Genomic DNA, 20729 nt, shown 5'->3' with positions numbered 1-20729 from the left:
TTTGGGCTACAAAGGGCCCATATATTGTTCTTGCACAGGGGCCCTTTTCTGTCTGTGTCCGCCAGTGCTCCACTGATTTTCAACAAATGCTCATCTGAGAAAAACCTCTGCAAAATATTTGATTTGTTGTGGATAACCACTAATGTTTGTAAATACGTGTTATAAAAGGAAGCTACAAAAACAAATCAAAATAATTCTTGCTGCTCTGGAAAGAAAGTCAGTAAGTCTAGGGCAACACCCAGATTTTTTGCAGCACTGCTGATTGATTTGTAACTATGAACTGACAGCTACAGTTCACAGGATAACATGCATCTCAAAGTGTTCCTTTGGACTGCACCGGTAGTTGAATAGTTAAATATCAATCAGTAGCGCTACAAAAATTCTTTAGTGTAGCTTTCGCCTAAGGAGAGTATGAAGGAACTGCTTTCTCTTTAGTTAGCAGTGCTGTCAGCATTATGCAACTTTTTATATAACCGTCAAACTAAAGTATGTAAAAAGTATTAATAACTATTATTGTTGTGTATAATACACCGATGAGCCATTACATTAAGGCTGTTTACCCACGATGCGTTTTTTTAAGCGTTTCCGCAGCGGCAATTCCACTGCAGAAACGCTTAAAAAACACTTGGTAGAAGGCCTGCCATGTTCCCCAATGATAATCCGCATGTGCTGTGCACATGCTGCGGAAATTTCCACTGTGGGTTATCATTGCGGAAAAATCCGAAGCATTACCAATTATTTTACAGAAGCGCTGCGTTTTCGCCGCCATTGACTTGCATTGGAACTCATGGAATCCGCATCACTGCATCTGTACATGCAGAATCCATGCGATTCAATGTGCGGATGGTACCCGAGTTTGGAGAAGAGGAGACTCTCCTCCGGACCCGGGTACCATAGAACCTGTTAAAAACAGATTAAAATAAAAAATAAAATATTATATTTACCTTCTGATGGCCCTTCTGATGGCCCGCGGTGTGCTGGTCTTCGCTTGCCGACAGATCGCGGTGGACTGGAGGACCTGCGCTGACGTCAGTCATGTGACGGCAGGGCCTTCAGTGTACCGCGAGCTGCCGGCAAGCCGAGACGCATCGAATCAAGACTCCAGGGGACATCAGAAGGTAAGTATAGATTTATTTTTTTATTTTTTACCATTCTTTACGGTCACACTATATAAATCCATGCCGTTTGCATGGATTTATATAGTGTAACCAAGTTGACAAACACTTTCCAAGTGATGCTGAAATCGCTTGGAAAGCGGAAATGCATGTGAAGAACGCTTCACATCCGCATGTCCCTGGCAGGAAAAACGCATGTACAATCCGCATGTACAATCCGCATGCGTTTTTTCTGCCAGGGAGATGCAGAAACGCTCAGGAAAAAATCCGGAGCATTTCTGCATCATGGGCACATAGCCCAAAACCAACTAGTGAAGTGAATAACATCTCATGACAATTGCACCCACCATTTATCGAGTGGGTTACATCAAGGGAACAGTCAGTTCTTTAACCCCTTCATGCCATGGCCATTTCTTTCCTTTTTGTTTTTTCCTCCCCTTCCTCCAAGAGCCATAACTTTTTTATTTTTCCATCAATATGGCCATATGAGGGCTTGTTTTTAGCAAGACCAGTTGTACCTCTGAATGACATCATTTATTTTACCATATAGTGTACTGGAAAACCGTGATAAAAATTCCAAGTGCGGTGAAATTGCAAAAAGTGCAATTCCACATTTGTTTTTTGTTTTGTTTTTTTATTTACCATGTTCTCTATATGGTAAAACTGACCTGGCAATACAAAGTCAGTACAAGTACGCAGATGCCAAACATGTATAGTTTATTTTTTATTTAAGTGGTGAAAAAGAAATCTGAAATTTGCATGAAAAGTTTTTGTGTGGAAGACACAGTACTGTGTGGTTCTGTCCGCTGCTCTAAGGAGTTGTTCTAAGGAGTGCTTCCCTCCGCTAAGCTCTGAGCCATTTCTGTGACACAGGTTTAGCACTTTTGCTTTTGTTATCCCTTTTACCCTATGTGGTTGTATATACCATATTGTTTTGTTCAAACTTTGTTACAGCTTTGTATATTTTTTATAAACACTGACTACTTTTCCGGATTAAATATATAAATTTAAAAATAGCTCTGTTCCTTTTGCTCTGTAAACCGCACCCCTGAAGCCATACGCTACCTATAACAGGTATATACAGTTAGGTCCATATATATTTGGACAGAGACAACATTTTTCTAATTTTGGTTCTAGACATTACCACAATGAATTTTAAACAAAACAATTCAGATGCAGTTGAAGGTCAGACTTTCAGCTTTCATTTGAGAGTATCCACATTAAAATTGGATGAAGGGTTTAGGAGTTTCAGCTCCTTAACATGTGCCACCCTGTTTTTAAAGGGACCAAAAGTAATTGGACAATTGACTCCAAGGCTATTTCATGGACAGGTGTGGACAATCCCTTTGTTATGTCTTTCTCGATTAAGCAGATAAAAGGCCTGGAGTTGATTTGAGGTGTGGTGCTTGCATTTGGAAGGTTTTGCTGTGAAGTAAACATGCGGTCAAAGGAGCTCTCCATGCAGGTGAAACAAGCCATCCTTAAGCTGCAAAAACAGAAAAAACCCATCCGAGAAATTGCCACAATATTAGGAGTGGCAAAATCTACAGTTTGGTACATCCTGAGAAAGAAAGAAAGCACTGGTGAACTCATCAATGCAAAAAGACCTGGGCGCCCACGGAAGACAACAGTGGTGGATGATCACAGAATAATCTCCATGGTGAAGAGAAACCCCTTCACAAAAGCCAACCAAGTGAACAACACTCTCCAGGAGGTAGGTCTATCAATATCCAAATCTACCATCAAGAGAAGACTGCATGAAACAAAGGGTGCATGGTGCAAGCCACTCATAAGCATCAAGAATAAAAAGGCTAGACTGGAGTTTGCTAAAAAAAAATCTAAAAAAGCCAGCACAGTTCTGGAAGAACATTCTTTGGACAGATGAAACCAAGATCAACCTCTACCAGAATGATGGAAAGAGAAAAGTATGGCGAAGGCGTGGTACAGCTCATGATCCAAAGCATACCACATCATCTGTAAAACATGGCGGAGGCAGTGTGATGGCTTGAGCATGCATGGCTGCCAGTGGCACTGGGTCACTAGTGTTTATTGATGATGTGACACAGGACAGAAGCAGCCGAATGAATTCTGATGTATTCAGAGCCATACTGTGTGCTCAGATCCAGCCAAACTGATTGGTCATCGTTTCATACTATAGATGGACAATGACCCAAAACATAAAGCCAAAGCAACCCAGGAGTTTATTAAAGCAAAGAAGTGGAATATTCTTGAATGGCCAAGTCAGTCACCTGATCTCAACCCAATTGAGCATGCATTTCACTTGTTAAAGACTAAACTTCAGACAGAAAGGCCCACAAACAAACAGCAACTAAAAACCACCGCAGTGAAGGCCTGGCACAACATCAAAAAGGAGGAAACACAGCGTCTGGTGATGTCCATGAGTTCAAGACTTCAGGCAGTCATTGCCAACAAAAGGTTTTTCAACCAAGTACTAGAAATGAACATTTTATTTAAAATTATTTAATCTGTCCAATTACTTTTGGTCCCTTTAAATACAGGGTGGCACATGTTAAGGAGCTGAAACTCCTAAACCCTTCATCCAATTATAATATGGATACCCTCAAATGAAAGCTGAAAGTCTGAACTTCAACTGCATCTGAATTGTTTTGTTTAAAATTCATTGTGGTAATGTCTAGAACCAAAATTAGAAAAATGTTGTCTCTGTCGAAATATATATGGACCTAACTGTATATTAGTAAGCACAGCCACATTGAAATCCATCAAAAATATATAAGCTTCTGATCACAATGTATCATTTATTCGCTGAATGGGTGATAAAGGCTAGATCCGTTCTACAGAAAGAGGACCCTGGTCTTTTATTCCCCCACCCCAGCACTGCCGCTAGGAGGGGTTGGAATGAAGTGGGGGGAATGGGAGACCTGGGTCCCTGTAATTTGGCAAACCAGGGGTTTGCTCCCGACTGATCTGACATTTAGGCCACGGCCCCACTATCAGTATTTGGTCAGTATTCGGTCAGTATTTTTTCTCAGGAGTGGGAGCCAAAACCAGGTTAGGAACAATCAGAGAAAAAGTATAATATAAACAAGTCACCAATTCTGCATTTATCACCCACTCCTGGTTTTGGCTCCCACTCCTGAGAAAAAATACTGACCAAATACTGATAGTATTTGGCCTTAATCACCTACACAGAGGATAAGTGATATTTGCTCCTGGCAGGAATACCTATCTAACACAATACCAAAATACACTCATGTGCACAAGGCTTTAGTGCATAACGCAATGTACATTGGTGTTCTACATATCATTGTATTGATAGATGAAGAAAGAAAAAAATCATGTGACTGGGGAGTGTGGCATAAAAAATAAGATATATTGTGCTTGTGAGTTCATTACTCTGAAGGGGTTTTCCAGGACTATGGGCCCAAAAACTGACAGAAATGTAATTGGTAACTACCCACCCATCTTTTCTACTGGTGCCGACTGTGCTGAGCAGTCACAGACAATTCCTGCCGCTGATTCACATCGACAGAGCAGCTCTTCTTCTTCCAGGCTGCTCTGCGGATTTGGCGTGACTGCCAACATCATGCTGATTCACAGCCGGCTCCCCTACAGTTACGCAGGCAGTCTATGACCTCTCTGTGCCGGCAGAGATCAGCGGCAGGCAGAACAAGCAGGTAGTTAGCAACTACCTGCCTGTTAGTTTTTAGGCCCATAGTAAAAAAAAAAAAAAAATGGTCCTCAATAACCCCTTTAATTCTGTACATCAAATAATGGAAAAGCAAAGCATATTCGCCGTTCATTGCTGAATGGTAGCAAATGCAGGGACAGTTAATATCTAAAAATAAGAATGTATGTATATTATAAAATAATCAATATACAAGTACCTTGTTTAACCATTTCAAGCCTGGAATACAGTCCCTATTTATCTGTTCTTCTAACCAGGGCCGCATACGCATCCGTTCCACAGGCATGTTTCCAGGAATGAAAGCTGGAACCTGGAAGAAAATATTTTTTGTTATTATTGTTGTTTTTATTGCTAGACAAAGAGTCCTTTAATGCGAAAAAGGAAGCATTACTGTAAACTTGGACAAAAAACTAAAATCACTCCAGTAGTAAACGTGATGGAAGCCGATGTGTCTTATCATGGCATGCCAGAACGGTTCTTCTCACTCAGGCCTCTGTATTTATAGAGCGTCCATCGCCTTTCATCACGGCTTTGATGAGTGGCTTACATTTACAATACGAGGCGACTTCTACTAAGAAGAAAGTGCACATTTAAACAGTATAGGAAATAACACACTCTGAACGGAGTGATGTCCACTATAGTTCATAGAACGTTTCTGGCTGCTTCATTTAGGAACAAGTAGAGGCCCTATATAAAAAGAATTGTTTTAGCATTTTTGTCCAAAAATAATTATGCAAATTGCCCGTTCAGAGAGTAAGAGGACTAGAACTCTATAGCGCAACCTGTTGGAAGCAGCGATCCTACAAGTCACTATTGACCCTTATAGGATCGCTGCTTCCAACAGGTGGCGCTATACAGTTCTAGTCCTCTTCCTCTCTAAAGATTTGCATATTTAATAATAATATTTAATTAAATTTCCCAGAGGTGCATTGCACTGCGAATAAGCCTCCTTACATTGACGTGCCAGAGCTGGTATTACACGCTCCACAATTAGAAACATTACCTCTTAGACCTCCGTAAAAAAAAAAATACACTTTTTTCATATTTTTCCCAGTCGAGTCAATAAAAAAATATTAGGATTGTCTGGTTTAAAAAAAACATTTTTCATATACCCTATTAATGAACTCTGAATTAATAAAGAGGGTCGTCCCTGTACAGAATGCGAATCTAAAAATCAAAGCGCTTGTAAGACACATCTAGGGCCATAACTAGAACAGCCAGGGCTCCATTGCTACCCCTTAAATGCCCTCCTTTCCCTTCCACGTGACATCCTGCCCTGAAGTAGGATTGGAAGGGACATATACCTATAGGTTTAGATATTAGGAAATAGGAAAAATTTGTTTAATGCTAATTAAAACTTCCCTGCTGGTGAAAATAAATGGATGGGTCAGTAGCACTAATCTTCTTACTACAATAGGGAGGTAATAGTTAACAGTATGCTCCTGTTAGTGTTTCTATGCCACATGTCCATTATACACACAGCTCTGCAGCTTCCACAATATGTTCACACACCTCTTCTGTATGCACAGACAGTTCTGTTACCCAAACTGTACACACAGGGTTGCCAATCATACAGAAATTCCAGGAGTCGTAAAAATAAGGCACTTTTTTGCCCTGTCTATAAAAAAAAAAAAAAAAAAAAAGTAAAGAGTCTATGATTTATTTGAAGCTGGAGAAACTCATACAGATTACCGTATTATGACTGTAATTATCATTTTACAGTTTAGAATGAATGCAGCGGATATCTCTATATCAGAATAATGGGTTGTATACATGAAGGCCTTAGGTATCCATGGTTACGGCCACTAGCAACTATTTGTTACTATATCAGTGGTCGTAACCATGGATACTGAAGGTCCTGCAATACATGCACATGGGGTAAGTGAAATAGCGAACCAGAAGAGCTATACTACATTTCTAATTGGAGGAATTTGCTAATATTATTATTACTACAACTACTACTTATTGTGATAGGATCTTGGAAAACCATAGTAAATTATTAAAGGGGTATTCCCATGTGTCCATAAAAAAATATTGTCTGTCAGATTTTTTATAAGCGGTCTAGAAAAACTAAAAAGTCAAGTTGGCAATTCTGGTTGCATGGATTCTGGTTGCAGCGATCAGGCCCCTGCAGTGAGGTCGCTGATCGCTGCAAAATGTCCTGGACCATTTTTTGGTCTTTGCCCTCCCGCTGTTCAGCACACATCGCTGTGTGTGACCAGCGGGACCAGCGATCAGGCTGGTAACCATGATAAACAGCGGGTTACTAGGGGCACACGCACACTTAGTAACCCGCAGTTTATCATGGTTACCACTCTGCTACAGTGAGCAGTAACCTTCCACTCACTGTAGCAGAGTGGTAACCATGATAAACAGCGGGTTACTAGGTGTGCGTGTGCCCCTAGTAACCCGCTGTTTATCATGGTTACCAGCCTGCTCCTGCTTCAGCAGGCTGGTAACCAGGAGCAGGACATCGTGGAAAGATTCTTTCCTCGATGTCGCTGCTCCCCTGATCGCTGGTGAGCCTGCCTGTTTGACAGCTCACCAGCGACCACATAGCAACGCAGCAACGATCCCTGAAGGTCGTATCGTAGTCGGGATCGCTGTAGCGTCGCTAAGTGTGACGGGGCCTTAAGTGACCAAGAATGAGAAGGAGTTAAATAAAGATCAAACAAGTGTAACTGGAAAACACAGAGTGTGTAAATGCTTATGCAGTGCCTCATGGGGCTCATATCAAAAAGCAAACAAGATTTTGCACAAACTTCCAAAAGTTTAGTTTTCCCTTAACCCTGTAAAGTAATGTTGGTATTCACAACATCCACCAATGTCAATATGAGAAGGGCTTGAACGGATCTTTTAATAGGTAGTAAGGAAGCGTAAATGTGTCATACATAAGCAATATTAAACTGTTACATTACCAGAAAATGACATTTAGGCTATGTGCCCACGATGCAGAAATGCTCAGGATTTTTTCCTGAGCGTTTCTGCATCTCCCTGGCAGAAAAAAAACGCATGCGGATTGTACATGCATTTTTCCTGACAAGGACATGCGGATGTGAAGCGTCCTTCACTTGCATTTCCGCATGTGTGTGGGGCGCACTAGCCCTCCCTGAGCTGTGGGGTTACTCGGAGCCGGGTCAGTGTAGGGGTCGCGGGGGATGCAGTCGTGGCCTCGACCCGTTCCGTGCCCATTGCTGTCACAATAAAAAGAAGGTATTGGGCTTTCAAGGATGAGTGGTATTTCGACTACGCCACCTGTGGTCTCCGGTAATGGACACCGGCGCTGCAACAGTCCACTGAGGCTGGTGTCAGGGGCAGCTAAGATGGAACGGCTCCCCACAGGCTGAGCAGGCCTCAGGGCAGAGAGAAGGAATGGTGGGTGCAGTGCCGCGCAGGAAATAACAAGTGGAGGCGGTGTATGAAGTCATCCAGGTCTTTACTCACTTCAGATGAACTTTCAGCCGCAAAGCTTCTCTCTGCTACACACGGCGTACTGCGGCCACCGGCAAGGGGGTTCAGCACTTCACAGGTAGATCAGGAGCACCTGTCGAGATCCCTCTGGTGTGTGTTCCTCTCCTTGGTAAGTTCTCCCACTGAGTCTTCTCCTGACTGTGTGTGGTATGAACGTGGTGTAAGGCCGGGTCCCACTGGATAAACGCAGTTTAAGAGATACAGGTGGCGACTCCGCTCCGTCCGTATCCCCCTGGGATCCTTTTGCCTGTGGAGCCTATCTCCTCCGCTCCCCTCCAAGGCCTTCTTAGGTCAGGACCTTGACCGGGTAGAGACAGTGGTTAACTCTGACCCGCTCCTCGTCTCAAGGCCAGAGTACGAGGACCGCGAACCTTCCGCCAGCTACAGCCTCTTGCTGGACCCTGACAGAAGACCCTCAATCAAAGATCTTGAACTTAAGATGGCCGTAGATTAAATATGAATGAATAAGTGTTTTCTAAAAGTGTGTCCTCCACCCTCACCCACTACATGGTTCCCCCTATCTTTGGTTCCCCCCCATCTCCTCTATCCCGGACCGGGGCAGCACCCTAGTGCATTTAGGCCCCCTTCAGGACAGGAGTGGTGAAGTGGTGTCCTGAAAGATGCTCCATCCTTACCTGGAAGAGGAGATACCACACCTCAATCTGAGGTGCAGTACCCCTGTGGCAACTGAACCCTCAAGGGCGCCACACATGCGGGTTGACAAGCGCTTTCCAAGCGATTTTAGCATCACTTGGAAAGTGCTTGACAACTTGGTCACACTATATAAATCCATGCAAACAGCATGGATTTATATACTGTGACCCGAGAAAATGTAAAAAAATAAAAAAATATATACTTACCCTCTGATGGCCCGCGCTGTCTTGCTTCGCTCGGTCCCGGCTGCCGGCAGCGGTACACTGAAGGACCTGCCGACGTCAGCGTCACGTGACCCGTCACATGACTCTGACATCAGCACAGGTCCTTCATTCCATCGCGAAGTTCCGGGAAGCAAGGAGGAGCGCAGCGCGGGCCGCCAGAAGCTAAGTATACATTTATTTTTTATTTTATTCTTTTTTTACAGCTTTTGTTAATGGTACCTGGGTGTGGATGAGACTCTCCTCTCCTCTACACCCGGGTACCATCCGCACATTAGAACGCGCCAATTACGCAAGTACAGATGCAGTCTTGCGGAATTGGCACGTTCTAATGCAAGTCAATGGTGGCGAAAACGCAGCACTTCCGCAAAATAATTGGTAGTGCTGCGTTTTTTTCCGCAATGATAATTCGCAGCGGAAATTTCCGCAGCATGTGCACAGCACATGTGGATTATCATTGGAGAACATGGCAGGCCTTCTACCATGCGTTTTTAAAGCGTTTCTGCAGCGTTTTTGCCGCTGCGGAAACGCTTAAAAAACGCATCGTGGGCACACAGCCTTACTATTACTTAAATAGGTTGTCCCATCGCAGACATTTATGATGTGCTCACAGGATATATCATAAATGTTTCATATACAGTCATGACCAAAAGTGTTGACACCCTTGAAATTTTTCCAGAAAATAAAAATTTCTCCCAGAAAATTATTGCAATTACACATGTTTTGTTCTACACGTTTATTTCCTTTGTGTGTATTGGAACAACACAAGAAAACAGAGAAAAAAAAAAGGCAAATTGGACATAATTTCACACAAAACCTCAAAATGGGCCGGACAAAATTGTTGCACCCTCAACTTAATATTTGGTTGCACACCCTTTGGAATAAATAACTGCAATCAATCGTTTCCTATAACCATCAACAAGCTTCTTACACCTCTCAACTGGAATTTTGGACCACTCTTCTTTTGCAAACTGCTCCAGGTCTCTCATATTTGAAGGCGTCTTCTCCCAACATCAATTTTAAGATCTTTCTACAGGTGTTCAATGGGATTTAGATCCGGACTCATTGCTGGCCACTTCAGAACTCTTCAGCACTTTGTTTCTATCAATTTCTGGGAGCCTCTAGAAGTATGTTTGGGGTCATTGTCCTGCAGGAAGACCCATGACCTAGAACGCAAACCCAACTTTCTGACACAGGGCACTACATTGCGACCCAAAATCCTTTGGTAATCTTCAGATTTCATGATGTCTTGCACACAGTCAAGAAACCCAGAGGCAAACCCCAAAACATCTTTTAACCTCCACCATATTTGACTGTAGGTATTGTGTTCCGTTCTTTGCAGGCCTCATTCCGTTTTCGTTAAACAGTAGAAAGATGTTTTTTACCAAAAAGCTCTATCTCAGAAGGATTTTAGCTTACTCGCATACATTTTGTCAAACTGCAGTCTAGCTTTTTTATCTGTCAGCAGTGGGGTCCTCCTGGCTCTCCTGCCATAGCGTTTAAATTTCATTCAAATGTCGACGGATAGTTCGTGCTGACATGGATGCACCTTGAGCCTCCAGGACAGCTTGAATTTCTTTGGAACTTGATTGGGGCTGCTTATCCACCATCTGGACTATTCTGTGTGGCAACCTTTCATCATTTTTTTCTGATGTCCACATCCAGGGAGATTAGCTACAGTGCCATGGGTTGTAAACTTAATTATGTTATGCACCATAGACAAGGAACATCAAGATCTCTGGAGATAGACTTGTAACCTTGAGATTGTTGATATTGTTCAACAATTTTGGTTCTCAAGTCCTCAGACAGTTCTCTTCTCCTCTTTCTGTTCTCCATCCTTAGTGTGACCATGATACACAGACACACAATGCAAAGATTGAGTCAACTTCTTCCTTTTTTATCTGGTTGCAGGTGTGATTTTCATATTGCCCAAACCTGTTACTTGCCACAAGTGAGTTTGAACTAGCATCACATACTTGAATCAAAGTTGTTTACCCACAATTTTGGAAAAGTGCCAACAATTTTCTCCGGCCCATTTTTTCAGGCTGTGTGTGAAACTATGTCCAATTTGCCTTTTTTTTTCAGGGTTTTTTTTGTGTTGCTCCACTATACACAAAGGAAATAAACGTGTATAACAAAACGTGTAATTGCATTATTTTCTGGGAGAAATACTTCATTTTCTGGAACAACTTCCAGGGTGCCAACACTTTCGGGCATGACTATATGTGGCTCTAACCCCTCGGACTCTGTCTTTTGCTGATGAGAACGTAGTGCTTGCTGGGCACATGTGATTTTCTATATGCATTTCTACAAGAGTTATGTCACGTGGATATGACAAATATTTGCTTTTGCAAAAAGCCTTTAGATCTAATAATTTTTATACATTTTTGCTGTGTAGACTGACACAGGATCATCACAATAAAAACTGCATACATCATTTAATAGATTACTTAGACCCCATGAGACTGGTGTACTTACTTTAAAAAATCCATGTCAGACTCACTGTATGATCTTTTTCTTTAAGTATAATGGGGTTCTCACCAAATTTACATTTTTTTGTGAAGTAGGCAACCAGGGGATTAGAGCAATAAAAGAATGCATAGTCACTCTCACACTACTCTCACTCCGGCGGTCTCGGATGTGAACGGCAGCTCAGAGAAGGGTCAGTGCATAAGTATGCATTCTATTATTTTAACCTCTGACAGCTCTTGTGTGCCCCTCCTCCCTTCTGCTGCTGAAATCTCACACTGCTCAGTACAAGCTGCAGCTGTCAGGCTGGGTGGGCAGTACTGAACATATTTGAGCACATGAACTCTTTTTTTAGCTGGACTCATAAAATTATCATTTTAATATCAGGATTATACAGACATACTGACATGGATTTTCAATATAGGCACACCAGTCTCATATGATGAAAGACACCCATTTACAGTCCTGCTCATCATTATTGGCACCCATGAAGTTTAAGTACATAATGTGGAATATCTCCTGAAAAATATGACTCAAGTGAAACAGTTTTTTTTGCATAGAGCATTAGTGTTAAATACAAAAGAGCAAATGATAAACAATAAATTCAAAACAAAAACCAATGGGAGGGAAAAATAGAAAAACCTAAAGCTTACTGTGACACTGGTATTGGCGCCCTTTACATTAATCTAGTATGGAAACACATTTTAACTCGCCTGAGGTAAATCACAAAAGAGATTCATCTGATTAATTGTCGGTGCCCATGTGACATGAATTAGCCAATGAATGATGATTTCAGTGTTTTAAAAAGCCACATGGTAGTCTCTGGTCCTTTGTCACAATGATAAAAGACAAATAAGCTGTCTGAGGACATCAGAACTACTATTGTTAGCAAACACAAGACATCCAAAGTGTATAAGGCTATGTGCCCACGTTGCATTTATGAAGCAGAAAATTTCTGCTGCATAAATGCAAGTCCTCTCCCGGAAAAACGCATGCGGAATTCCGCACGCGTTTATCGCGCATTTTTCGCGCGTTTATCACGCGTTTTCCACATGCGGAATTGCCTTGCGTTTTTTATGCATTGGACTAAGGCAATTCCGCTTGCGGAAACGCAAAATTAAATGACATGCTGCGGATTTTTGAACGCGGCATAAACGCTGCGGAAAAATCCGCAGCATGTGCATAGAAGTTGCGGAATCCCATTGGGGACCATGGGGTGCGGATATACATGCGTTTTTCAAGCGTTTACGCTGCGGAAATTCCGCAGCATATACGCTTGAAAAATGCTACGTGGGCACACAGCCAAAGGCCATCTCCAAAGACATTGTTATCCCAGTTTCAAGAGTGTGCAATGTTATTAAGAAGTTTGCCAAGTATGGAACCGTCAAGAACCTCTCTAAACATGGAGGAAAGAGGAAAATTGGCAAGAGAGGTCTTTGAAGGTTGGTGCGAATTGTGGAAAAAATACCACGTCAAATATCTAAAGACCTGAGGGCCAACCTAGAACAGTCTGGGGTCATGGTTTCAACAAGTACCATATGCCGCACACTAAACCAAGCAGAGCTTTATGGGTGAAGGCCAAGGAAGAAACCATTGCTGAAGAAGAGACATAAAAAGGAAGGACTGATCTTTCCCAAAGAGTACCTTGACAAACCACAATCCTGGGAAAATGAATGACAGATGAAATGAAAATAGAGCTTTTTGGCAATGCAAAGAAACAGTTTGTTTACAGACGGTAAGGTGTTCTTATAAGCTTCATTGCGCCAACAGTTAAGCATGGTGGAGAATCCATAATGCTGTGGGTTTGCTTTGCTGCGTCTGGTACAGGAGGCCTTGACCGTATCACAGGAATCATGAAAATCACAATTATGAGATTTTAGAGTGAAATGTCCTGCCCAGTGTAAGAACACTTGGTTTGAGTCAAAGATCATGGGTCCTCCATCAAGACAATGACCCAAAGCACACATTCAAAAGTACAGGAATTGTTGAAAAAGAAAAAATGGACTGTTTTAAAATGGCCAGCAAAGAGTCCTGACCTCAATTCCATTGAAAATCTTTGGGTGAGCTGAAATCTGCCATTGGGGAAAAAGAACCCTGCAAACATTCAAGAGCTTGAACAAACTGCAACGGAAGAGTGGGAGAAAATTTCAGCTGAGAAGTGCAAGAAGCTTATAGATGGCTGCAAGAAATGTTTGGAGGCTGTCAGCAGAAGACCGCGGTGTCTGATGAAAATCTATAGTCAATTAAATTCTATTACCAGTGTAAATCTCAAAGACTCGCATCTGTGTCTTTTAGCTGCTTAACGATATAGCTCCCACGGTATCCTGCTGTATGATAGGGCAGCATGGTGGCTCAGTGGTTAGCACTGCAGCCTTACAGCGCTGAGGTCTGGGGTTCAAATCCCACCAAGGACATCATCTGTAAGGAGTTGGTATGGGTTTCCTCCAGGTTCTCCGGTTTCCTCCCAAAAGCCAAAGACATGCTGATAGCGAATGTAGATTGTGAGTCTCAAAGAAGACAGTGCTGAAAATGTCTGTAAATTGTCTGAATTGTAAAGCGATGTGGAATATGTTGGTGCTATATAAATAAAAAGATTATTATTTATTTCACCTAGGAATAGGGTCAAGTGATATAATTACATGACCTGGGCTCTGCGGGTATACAGGTATATTATGTGATCACTCGTCACATTGTTTGGATGAGTTGTGCCTGCACCTGTATTGTGAAAAGATGACGAAAGGGTTTCTGAATTCAGGGATTGTGTAACTTTAAATGACCTGATACATGAGCAGTGCTTCACCTTTTTACAGATTGCAGCAAGAAAAGTTTATTGCAAAACAGTACTGCACAAAAGCATGCAGCATACTGTATTACATATCTTACGGAAATTGCTCAACAATTTCATGTAACACATGAGCATATGACTATTGCTCCCACACTGATTGCTAACCAAGAGTCATTGTTTCCCTTCAGCACTTATATTGATAAGGTCAAGAATGTAATCGCTAAACCGATGAACGTTTATATCAGGCCAGATATTGCACAATGTAAACCACAGATGGCTAAAGCTAGAAAAATTCACAAGAAAGAAAGTAATAACGAAAATTACTTAAAAGGGGTTATCCAGGTCTAAATTATTTTTTTACTATGAGACAAAAAAACTAACAGGCAGGTATTTAACTAGTTAGCAACTATCTGCCTGTTCTATCTTGTGCTGTCTCAGAGCAATCACGGACCGCTCCTGCCGGCGATTCAGCTGCTCCACTTCAACAGAGCAGCTCTTCTTCTTCCACTCTGCTCCGTCAATGGGGCATTACAGCGGATGTCATGCTGATTGACAGACAGCTTCCTGCAGTTAGGCAGCGGGGAGCCAGACGTCAATCAGCATGACATCGGCAGTCACGTCCCGTCAGAGCAGAGCAAAACAGAAGGAGCCGCTCTATCGATGTGACCTCAGTGAAAGCCGCTGAATCGCTGGGAGGAGCGGTCTGTGACAGCTCTGTGCTGGCAGAGATCTGCTCTGGGCAGAACAGGAAGATAGTCAGTAACTAACTGCCTGTTAGTTCTTCGGCCAATAGTAAAATATTAATATAGTCCTGGATAACCCCTTTAACAGGTTAGTGCTCCCATTCACATTAGGCTAATGTAGGCTGAACCCGTTGATATCAATGGGTTCTGCTAACAGTCTAATTTGTATGGGCAACTAATGTTTGAGACAGATCAATCGCGAAAGTCAAGACAAGCCACTAGCTGATGTGTCAGTCAGCTCTTCTGTGTATGGGAGCATTGGCTGAGATGTCTGGGAGCGTTCGTCGGTTAACTATTTAATATAATATGTTTAATATGCTTGACTAACCTTCTTACTAAATATGCAGATTGTGGGATAACCTAGGGGTCTAATGGCTTGGACACCCAGTGTTCCCAAGAACTCCAGAGTCTCATCTTGAATGTAACAGAAGTGAAAATTCTCAACCTCCACTCCATTCATTTTATATGGAACTATTCAGCCATTTCTGGCAGTCTCAGACAATTAATGGAGTAAATGTCGAGCATACTCACCTCCGCTCCATTCAAGACAGATCTATAGAGCCCTAATTTTTTTTGATTGATGGGGGTTGCAGCAGCTGGACCCCAGCTGTCAGTAAGTTACGCATATTCAGTGGGTTATTAACATTACATTTTGTTAATAACCTTTTAATTTGAAAAAAAAAAGTAGTTAGCTAGCTGTATGTATGCTATTGTCATCTGCCACTTTTCTAAACAAAGATCAAACAAGTCTAATTTGGTGCGACTTTGAAGTCCTGCCCTTTGATATGATTTATTCTTTTTTATGGTAAAAGTATAACTACCATAAATAAATGTACCTTATTGTCTGTACTTTATCAGTATGCTAAAATGTATCCTAGTTATTAACATACATTTTCAGCATTAAATATGTAAAACCAATGTTACCATAACTTGTGTCAAAGACAAATAATTCCAAAAAAGGGCGAAGTGGTCAATATTAGCAATTCACTACTGGGAATGAAAAGAAATCTGGAAGCAGATTTGTGGGAAATGGATAAAAGTCTCCCTGGGGTCATTTCCCTTCTCTTTCTATTCTGGTTTGAGTCACTGGAGAAGGAGATTACAAAGAAAAGCCAAAAAAGCTGCATCCAAATATGCTGGAGAGTAAGAAATTGTGACGTATTCTGTACCAGTAGCTTCACATAATAGGTAATATCTTGTGTGCAGAAGGATAGGTACATATGTGCATCCATTATTATCATATTTCCCTTCACATTAAATGTACCACAAATTATTCATCCACTTCATACGATGTCCTATTACAATGTAAAGTTAGTGGAAAAATCACTTATACATATAATACAATTGTAAATATAGGGTAAGAAGTCTTATTTTATAGCTCTGGTGTAATGTAAACTAGTATATGCACAGTAGAACTTAAGCATTTGTGAACCCATCAGAATTTTCCATATTTATATATAACTTTGATCTTAAACCACATCAGATTTTCACACAAGTCCTAAATATAGAAAGAGTGAACCAAATCAAATTAGAGTTTGATGTTTTCAATCAATGGGATGACAATCAGGTGTGAGTGGGCAGCCTGTTTTATTTAAAGAACAGATCTTCCCAACACGTTTGTAGAAGTGTTTCATAGCACAAACAAAGAAGATTTCTGAGAACCTTAAAAGAAGAGTTGCTGAAGCTCAATAGGCTGGAGAAGGTTACAAAACCATCTCTAAAGAGTTTGGACTCCACCAATCCAGTCAGACAGATTGTGAACAAATGGAGAAAATTAAAGACCATTATTTCCCTTACCAGGAGTGGTCAACCAACAAAGATCACTCCAAAAGAGCTGAATAATAGTCTGTAAAATCACAAGAGAATGCAAGGTAACCTCTCCGCAATTACCTAACTAAGCAACCCAAGGTAACCTCTCACATAAGCTAATGTTAGGCTGTGTGCCCACGATGCGTTTTTTAAGCGTTTCCGCAGCGGCAAAAACGCTGCAGAAATGCTTAAAAAACGCATGGTAGAAGGCCTGCCATGTCCCCCAATGATAATCCGCATGTGCTGTGCACATGCTGCGGAAATTTCCGCTGCAGATTATCATTGCGGAAAAAAACGCAGCACTACCAATTATTTTGCGGAAGCGCTGCGTTTTCGCCGCCATTGACTTGCATTGGAACGCATGGATTCCGCATTACTGTATATGTAGATGCGCATTCCATGCGTTCCAATGTGCGGATGGTACCCGGGTGTGGAGGAGAGGAGACTCCCATCCAGACCCAGGTACCATAGAACCTGTAAAAAAAAAGAATAAAATAAAAAATATGTTATATTTACCTTCTGGCGGCCCCCGGTGCACTCGTCCTCCCTTGCCGGCAGATCGCGATGGACTGAAGGACCTGCGCTGACGTCATAGTCATGTGACGGGTCACGTGGTCCTTCAGTGTACCGCGATCTGCCGGCAGCCAGGGCGGAGGGAAGCAAGACTACGGGGGCCATCGGAAGGCAAGTATAGATTTTTTTATTTTTATTTTTTTGGCCTTCTTACAGTCACACTATATAAATCCATGCCTTTTGCATGGATTTATATAGTGTGACCAAGTTGTCAAGCACTTTCCAAGTGATGCTAAAATCGCTTGGAAAGCGCTTGTCAACCCGCATGTGGAAATGCATGTGAAGAACGCTTCACATCCGCATGTCCCTGGCAGGAAAAACGCATGTACAATCTGCATGCGTTTTTTCTGCCAGGGGAGATGCAGAAACGCTCAGGAAAAATCCGGAGCATTTTTGCATCGTGGGCACATAGCCTTTCTGTTCATGAGTCCACCATCAGGAGAACACAATGGAGAGCATGGCAGGATTGCAAGTAGAAAGTCTCTGCTCTCCACAAAGAACCTTGCTGCCTATCTGCAGTTTGCTAAAGATCACCTAGACAAGTTAGAAGGTTATTGGAATACTGTTTTGTTGATGAATGAGACCAAAATCAAGCTTTTTGGTTTAACCCCCTAGTGACTGGACCAATTTTTTAAAATCTGGCCAGTGTCACTTTATGTAGTAATAACTCTGGAATGCTTCACCACATCCCATTGATTTGGAGATTGTTTTTCTGTGACACAATACTTTAGAATAATGGTAAATTTAGGTTGATTTGTTTTGCGTTTATAAAAAATATCAGAAATTTGACAAAAATGTTTTAAAAATTGAAATTTTCAAACTTTGAATGACTATCCCTTTAATCCCAATAGTCATACCACAAAAAAGCATTAATAAATAACATTTCCCTCATGTCTGCTTTACATCAGCACCATTTGTAAAGTAGTGTTTTATTTTGTTAACATTTTAGAAGGTTTAAAAATGTGGCAGCAATTTTTCATTTTTCCAAGGAAATTTACAAAGCTTATTTTTATAGGGACCTGTTCAGTTTTGAAGTGACTTTAGGGGTCCTATATGTTGGAAACCACCCAAAAGTCATACCATTTTAAAAACCGCACCCCTCAACATATTCAAAATTGCTTTCAGGTAGTTGGTTAACCCTTCTGGTTATTTTCAGGAAGTAATGGAAACTGGCATGACAGGAATGAAAACTTTTTTTTTTACCTCCTAAATTTTGATAAATTCTGAACAGGCCGCTATAGCCGGCAGACTCTAAGGCCGTTATTTGGCCATGAGCTGCCATGGCAAACATCAGGACCACACAATCAAGATCTCAGGGTGCCGATAAGGTTAAACAGGGAGCCCCCACACTCTGTTAACCATTTAGATTCTGTAGTCACTATTGACAGCAGAATTTAAGGGGTTAAAACGCAGGGCTGTGGAGTCGGTAAGCCAAACCGCCGACTCCGACACCTCAATTTTCATGCCACCGACTCCACAACTCAGACCCCCTCATACATGGCTCATGTTTAAAATGATAAATTTACTGTAGCACAGATTAATCTGAGCTAAAAGTCTAGACCAGTGTTTCCCAAACTCCAGTCCTCACGGACCCCACGGGTCATGTTTTCAGGATTTCCATAGTATTGCACAGGTGATGGAAGTATCATCAAGGCATCAGGAATTCTCTCACCTGTGCAATACTATGGAAATCCTGAAAACATGACCTGTGGGGTCCGTGAGGACTGGAGTTTGGGAAACACTGGTCTAGACCCTTAGATCAGGAATAGGACATTTCATCACTTTCCCAAATTCTTATGAAAAAATATTCCCCACAAACTGCATTGAACTACTGTACCCAATTTATTATATATTTTAGGAGTCGGTCCATTTTATACAGACTCCACCAAAATAGGCTCCGACTCCACAGTCCTGGTTAAATGGTCATGGTCAGTGCCAACACTGATCGTGGCTGATGAAGCAAGTTGTCAGCTATAGTGTACAGCAAGTTGTCAGCTATAGTGTACAGCTGACAGCTACAGGCTTGTCACCTGTCGGGGAACGCTAGTCTCTTATATCGCAGTTTAGTAAAAAAAGACGTCTATTGGTCACCAAGGGGTTAAATCAAAAGCATTAAGTTCGGAGAAAGAAAACACTTCATTACTGCATAAAAACTTCATACCATCTGTGAAACACAATAGTGGTAGTATCATGGTTTGGTCCTGTTTTGCTGGATCGGGTTATTATCTGTATCATAGATACAAGCGAGCTAAGGCCCCATCACACTTAGCGACGCTACAGCGATCCCGACAACGATACGACCAGTCAGGGATCGTTGCTGCGTCGCTATGTGGTCGCTGGTGAGCTGTCAAACAGGCAGGCTCACCAGCGATCAGGGGAGCATCGCGGAAAGAATCTTTCCACGATGTCCTGCTCCTGATTACCAGCCTGCTGAAGCAGGAGCATCCTGGTAACCATGATAAGCAGCGGGTTACTAGGTGCACACGCACACCTAGTAACCCGCTGTTTATCATGGATACGAGCCTGCTATGGTGAGCAGGAGGTTACCGCTCACCGTAGCAGAGTGGTAACCATGATAAACAGCGGGTTACTAAGTGCGCGTGTGCCCCTAGTAACCCGCTGTTTATCATGGTTACCAGCCTGATCGCTGCTCCCGCTGGTCACACACAGCGATGTGTGCTGAACAGCGGGAGGGCAAAGACCAAAAAATGGTCCAGGACACTTTGCAGCAATCAGCGACCTCACAGCAGGGGCCTGATCGCTGCAAAGTGTCACACACAGCGACATCGCTGGTGAGGTCGCTGTTGCGTCACCAAAACCTTGACTCAGCAGCGATCTCGCTATGTGAGACGGGGGCTTTAATCACATTACAGCAGTGCGTTATCCCTCCTAAGAGATAGGAACAGTTCAAAGTATTCATTCATGTCTTTCAAATTCCATGTCATTTAAGGTTTGAAGAGAGTGGTAAGAAATGCAAAGATAAAGATGTATTGACAGTGAACAACACAATAAGCAAATCAACAAATTGTGGGCAACTGTTTCTGTCGGATTTATACCATCTATCAAGCACCTGAAATATGGAAAGAACAGTGTCTTGTTTCAAGAATTTCAAAACGTTTCACTGGTTCACTTCATGTGTGTCCCTGCTTTCCAACATGGACCCAGTATCCCGAGTGTAACTTACAGAACATGTGGAACAAGACATCCATAACCACCTTGGTT

General features: G+C 42.1%; 1 protein-coding gene across 4 annotated transcripts in view; it reads right to left on the bottom strand.

Annotated features, from left to right (window-relative positions):
- Positions 1–20729, bottom strand: part of IRF2 (interferon regulatory factor 2) — an 85730-nt gene that overhangs the window by 42266 nt on the left and 22735 nt on the right. For 3 of the 4 annotated variants that reach the window (XM_073642715.1, XM_073642723.1, XM_073642730.1), the window contains exon 2: positions 4982–5092. In XM_073642715.1, coding sequence (XP_073498816.1) covers positions 4982–5068 — 87 coding nt within the window. In that variant the 5' untranslated portion in view covers positions 5069–5092. Of the gene's footprint in view, positions 1–4981; positions 5099–20729 lie in introns of those variants that run through there. The other variant, XM_073642742.1, reaches the window with a different exon arrangement.

This window comes from Phyllobates terribilis, unplaced genomic scaffold (genome assembly GCF_046119375.1).
Source record: "Phyllobates terribilis strain yellow unplaced genomic scaffold, ASM4611937v1 Scaffold_1__5_contigs__length_1240528914, whole genome shotgun sequence".
NCBI classification, from domain to species: Eukaryota; Metazoa; Chordata; class Amphibia; order Anura; family Dendrobatidae; genus Phyllobates; species Phyllobates terribilis.
This window is presented reverse-complemented; position numbering and strand designations above follow the sequence as displayed.